The sequence below is a fragment of the Coffea arabica genome, chromosome 7e (assembly GCF_036785885.1).
Source record: "Coffea arabica cultivar ET-39 chromosome 7e, Coffea Arabica ET-39 HiFi, whole genome shotgun sequence".
NCBI classification, from domain to species: domain Eukaryota; kingdom Viridiplantae; phylum Streptophyta; class Magnoliopsida; order Gentianales; family Rubiaceae; genus Coffea; species Coffea arabica.
This window is the reverse complement of record NC_092323.1, coordinates 6,933,087-6,939,086: the sequence shown is the minus strand read 5'-3', so window position 1 is coordinate 6,939,086 and position 6,000 is coordinate 6,933,087. Positions and strand designations below refer to the sequence as shown.

Genomic DNA, 6,000 nt, shown 5'->3' with positions numbered 1-6,000 from the left:
ATAAAAAAAGAAAAGAAAAGACACTCATCTCCTTGTGTATTACTCCCTCCGTCCCACTTTGATAGTCCTGTTTTCCTTTTTCGTCTGTTCCAAATTGTAGTCTACTTTCCAATTGAATAATGTAGTTGTATTTTAATTTTTCTAAAATACCCTTATTCAATGTAAGTAAGTTGTTGTTACTATAAACCTACCCATTTAATGAGAGTTGATTCTTTTTTTACCATCAATTCAAGTTCCCATAAAGTTGTACTCTAATTAATATGAGGGTATTTTAGAAAAATAGCTACCTAAATTAATTATTCCAAAAAAGTTAACTACTTTTTATTAAATTATGTGAAAAAAAAATCAGGACTATCAAAGTGAGACGGAGGGAGTATTATATTTTTCCTTTTCTAAAAAGAAAAGGAGGGGTGGGGGTGGTGGGGGCATTAGAGTTTGAACATCCAGAATGAACGATGATTAGACGAAGACTACGAGGCGTTGTAACTTCCAGGAAAGTGTCCTCATGATTTGTTGGACCACAGCAGGAGAGACATTTCTAGGTAACAACAAATGCCACTAACACACTCTGCATAAATTCATGCTAGTGGACCGAAAGACCATCACAGATCCTCCCAATGATTCAGTCTATGACTTTGCCCATGACCAATCATAATAACGTGTCCTTTAAGAAATACACCTCACGCTGCACTCTCTTACTACAACATCCATAACATGCGTGTCAATTCGGCACCTTTGCGCCGTGCCTCTGTGTTTTTCACTTTGAAAACATCATCCACACCTCATCATCAACTCTCGATTCCAGACTTGAGATAGATGAGTGGAACTAACATTATTATTATTGAATTTGGAACTGAATAGTGACACCCAGAGGATGATTTTAACTGCAAACTACTGCGAGAAAAAAGAAAATATTTCATGGAAACCTCATTGTTCATAATATGATCGTGAAGGTGAAGGAAATCAAAACAAATGAGGTAGGGTGTGAAGCGTGAACATCACGTGGGTCGTGACCCACCGGTCCCCTAAAAGTTGGGACATTTCACGCTGGATGATCAGGCCCATCATCCATCCATGTACGCAAACATGATCCACACACGCCGCACCATCCCCCACCCTTTCCTTCCTCTCTCTCTCTCTCTCTCTGAGGGGGGGAAGAAGGGGAAATGAGTTTTGGGGATTTTTCCATTCTTTTCTTTCTCCGCACGCATCTCACCCCTGCTGCTCATGCCTCATGACCAACGACCCTTTCAGTACCCTTTTCATTTTATAAAAAACATAAAATAAAATTTTATTGGTTGCCAATCAGGAGAGGAAAAAAAAAAAGTTGGAAAAAGCTACAGACAGATACACGTGAGCCAACCCCTCCCTCCTCTTCGTTCTCTCACACACATCATCATCTGATCATCATAACTTCCAACTGATTTTCCATCATTATCTTCTTCATTATCTTCGTTTGGTAAGAGTTTATTGATGAGCTACTCGAACCATCATCCCTCCCATTAACAATCGGTGCCGTTTTGATATTGATAGGCCGAACAATTTTGCCCAAATTCAGACTTTACATTTCATGAATCAATGCATGAATTAGACCAAAAAAAGTGGTGCACTGCTTCGTTTTGATTGCAAGGAAGGAAATCAGTAAGTGATCGATCAATGCAACACAAAACCAAAAATACTACTAACAAGTAACAAGTAACAACCACCCCTCCATAATAATAATATATATATATTGCTTCATCATTTACAAACATATGTCAAAAGAAATGATTATTGAATTTCTACAAAAAAAAAAACCTCCAAACTAAAACTTTGATCGCATGCCCCTTAACCAAAAAAAGGCCGGTTATGGGTTTTTTCCATAGTCTGATGATCATATACCCAAGTAAACTATTTAGCGCTATTATATCTGTTGCTAAATTAAAAGCTAGCTAACAAGCTGCAGATGGATTGGTGAAGGGATTAAAGAAGTGCGGTTTTGGGGCCATGGAAAATGGGCTCTTGCTGGAAGAGTTTTCACCAACTCCGCCGACCCTTTCGCAAGAGGGGCACATCGTCAGTGTAGCCGCTGGCAATTGCATGTACAAGGGCTGCGCTAGTTTTAGCGCCTTCAGTTCTTGTAGCTCCTTCTGCAGCCTCCTGTTCTCGTCCGTCAACGTCTCGCAGCATTTCTTCAAGAACTCGCAGTCTACTTCCGTTTGCTTAAGCTTCGTCCTGCGTATGGCCAAGAAAAAACCCCCCTCCATTATTTCAAATAAACAAAAAATTTGTGCATATCTCAAAAAACCGCCTCGAACGATCGATTTTGTTTTTCCTCGACATTGTTAATCTTCAGGGTGAGGGATGAAGAAGTAAGTACCTGGCTCTTCTGTTCTGAAACCACACCTCAACTTGTCGAGGCCTTAAACTCAGTTCCCTTGCCAAATCTTGCTTTTGCTTCTGCAGAATCAGCAGATATGTATGTATATATACTATTACGTGTGAAAATAAATCAACTAGCTAGCCAAAGAGAGAGAGAAATGTTACCGGATTGAGAGTGCTATGTTGCTTGAAGCTCTCTTCCAAAAGAGCAGACTGAACTTTTGTGAGGCGAAGCTTCTTCCTTCCATTAGAACCATCATCATCTTCGTCACTTACTCTTGACGAAACTCTCTCGATCTCCACCTCTTCGCTGCTCCCGAGCTCCCTCTCCCTCTTCACGCTATTGTTGGAGAAGGACGACGCAGCACTATCTTGACGATGCAAGTCAGCAGCAGAAGGTGGAGGCTCATTATTCGAGGCCTTATTAGCAGTAGCATCCAGCTTCTTGACTAGCATATCGAAAGTGTCGCCGCCGGAAAGGCTCAAGGTCAGCGACGGCTCAAAGTTGGCCAACTGTTCGGACTTGAGGAGGGATGGCTTTCTTGATTTCTGGTTATCCGTTTTCAGTGGTTTGTTCTCGGCGGTTGACGGGAAGCCTAATCCTAATACAAGGCCTGGGCTACATACATCATCCAAACCCATCTATCTATATGTTTCGCGTAGACTGGTTGAGGAGTGGATTGTGGAATGAGGGGTTTTATCTTATGGAGGGTTGATGCTTGGTTTGTTTGTTGTTTGTTAAGAAAAAAGGCACGAGAGAGTGGGGAAGAGATGAAATGAAATGAAATGAAAGAGGGTCTCGACGGAGGGAAAAGTTGCGGAACAAATAGGATGGGGGAAGAGAGTGAAAGAGGAGGTTGTTTGTGGCTTGTTGGGGGCGGGGGGGGGTATTATCAATTATGTCGAGGAGGACTGAGAGGAGTTGGGTTGGGTGGGTGGACGCTATCTATCTCTCTATCTCTATCTCCATCCATGATTTTTAATCAATGGGAAGAATGAGTAGAGAAAACGAATAAGGTGTGGGGGAATTATGAAAAAGTGTCTTTCTCTCTCCTTGCATAGGTTGACCATTTGATGCCCACCGTATTAAACTCCACAACAGTAATCTGACCTACTAGCGAGGGAACAAAAGAAAACCGCCACCAACAAGTCTTACGTGTTCAGCGTACTACTGTACAAAATTCCGCCAACACACTTTAGACTCAATCATAATAATAATTATTATTATTATTATGGATGGATCCATTTCTTCTTGGTTTAGAATAGCTCTACGCAGATGTCTCTACTTCTACGTGGAGTGGACTGCGGATACGGATAATAATGGCCTTGTTTGGATAGCACATTTTTTTTTTAAAAAAAAATATTTCGCTTTTATCATAAATACATTTTTAAATTTATCTTTTTATATTGTCAAGCACTTTTTTATCTCACATAAATTGCATCACAAAAAGTGCTACAGTAATTATTCCAAACAAAATGCTGCTAACTTTTTTGTCCTTGAATTCGGATATTTTAGCTCAGCTCAAAGCATTTAACAGGAACACATGCATTAATTCAATTCTGATAGTTAGTAATTAGTTTATTATTCACAAAATTATCATAAATCGCAGCAGAAAAAAAAAAAAAAAGAGGAAAAGAACCCCCTAGAAAACAATTTAGGGTTGTATGAATGAAAGGCCAACTTAGAGTGGGAAAACGGAGAAATAGCACGGAAGTTAGAAACACATCAAGAGGATGATTCGTCCGCCGCTTGCCACCCCTTGACATGCCAAAGTTCACTATTACCACTACCATCACTTGCCGCTACTTTTCTCTTTCTAATGATTCCAACTTTGATGCATTCATGCTTAAACAATAATAATAATGACTTGCGAGGATCAATAATTGAGCAACAATTGTGCGACAGGCAAGGCAAAGAGGTGATATATTCACAGTAGCAGTATCTAACATTACATTATCATCATCGTGGGTTTTTTATTCACTCCCTAAGCATTTAAAAAATGGCTGTCTGGGGGATGTCAGGCAAATCTTCAGTAAAAGGCTAATTTGCAGTCTTAGGTATTTGATTGGATGTCCACGAATTGTTACGGAGTACTACAATTTATCCATTTTGTGGTAGACCATACTGACTGTCCCCCACTCCAGACCTCCAAATATCAAATTTTGCTGCCTCTGCCTTTCGTGGTACTACTGTTACTGTGCTAACTTATTATTATTGTTTGCCATACTTACACCTGACATTGTAGGCCACGAACTAAAAAATTGTTTCAACAATTAACGCAAACATCATTTTTCGATCAACTTTAAAATGCTACCTAAGAGCATCCAAACATGTTTTTTTTTTCTCTTTCTTTTTTAGTCAACTTTTTCGACTTCAAATCAAAGTGAACAAAATTAGAAACACATAATATAACAGTGCTACAAAATTAACTTTGGCTTAAAAGAAATACCAGTGATACATTATTATTATTATTATCAGAAACAAGAATGAAAAGATATCAGAATGAGGCAGAGATGGCGATGGAGGGACAAGGGGCACAAACAAGGTGCAACCGTTTCTGCCGGTTGTGTGCATTTTTCACTGTGCTTAACTTTGATTACACACGATATGACTTTCTTTGCACACGACGTAACTTTAGAACAAATTTTTGTGGGTCCCACACACGGCGTGAAAATCAAGTTACAAGATGTGATTTGAGCCGCACAAAATTTTTTGAGCAAATCATGGCCGTCAACTACCAGGAGATGGGCAGCATTTCCGGCGATGGAGATGGGCAGCATCCCATGAATGGTTTCACATTTTGTTGTTTGATGTGTAGGAAAGAGAAAAAAGAGGGAGGGGTTAGGGAGGTGGAAAGCAAAGTAGGTAGAAGGCAGGAGAGGATTTCAAAGAGTTATAATTAAGGGTGCCAGAATATGATTCATCAACAAGAAAGAATCCGGATCTTTGCTTAACTAGAAAGTTGATGTAAGGGGTAGTGTTTGGGACCCTACGCTAATCCGTGCGCTTACGAACCAATCCAATAATGCAATGTCGGCTATGCTGATTAGGAGTTAGGTCACCCGTATACCATAATCAAAACCCAAATCATTAATTTTCTACCCATTTAGAGTCACATATATAGAGATGGTAGCCCTTGCTTCAATTATTATGTATATTACTCCTACATGGCAATTATATGGTTTATTCTCGGAATTATCATATTCCCCCAAATGCCAATCGCATGGTCACCCCGACCAATTATCTTCTATCAGAAAGGTGTCTGATATGCACTCAGTTTCCACGCAGTTATAGTGCCCCCAGGATTATGCAAATATACATTACACACTACCATTAAGTTTGAAAATTGGATCAAACGTCATGATTATTTTACTGAATCATAACTCAAAACTGTAAAGTAGTTGTGGTTTTTGCATGACAATTTTGTTCGCCATCTTTGCACGCAGCTAGTGGGTACCCACGTCACAAATTGACGAGTTGGATAAAGGACGAACAAACCCCTTTGAACATATACGTGCAGCGTAAGGCGACCAACTACCTTCAGAGTAATTGGCTAACGAGGCTCTTTTTTAATGCAGATCAAGGGATTTGATTTATTAACTTGTATTTAGTTTTAAAGTTTTCTAAAAGTTTTATCA

The 6,000-nt window shown here is 39.6% G+C and overlaps 1 protein-coding gene across 1 annotated transcript; it reads right to left on the bottom strand.

The window, feature by feature from the left end:
• Positions 1 to 1,709: 1,709 nt before the first annotated feature.
• Positions 1,710 to 3,155, bottom strand: LOC140011477 (homeobox-leucine zipper protein HAT22-like). Its single transcript, XM_072060421.1, has 3 exons — positions 2,527 to 3,155; positions 2,360 to 2,439; positions 1,710 to 2,214 (listed from the first exon to the last, which is right to left on the bottom strand). Exons 1-3 carry the CDS (start codon positions 3,001 to 3,003, stop codon positions 1,932 to 1,934), a joined length of 840 nt encoding a protein of 279 aa, XP_071916522.1. The 5' UTR covers positions 3,004 to 3,155; the 3' UTR covers positions 1,710 to 1,931.
• Between the last annotated feature and the right edge of the window lie 2,845 nt (positions 3,156 to 6,000).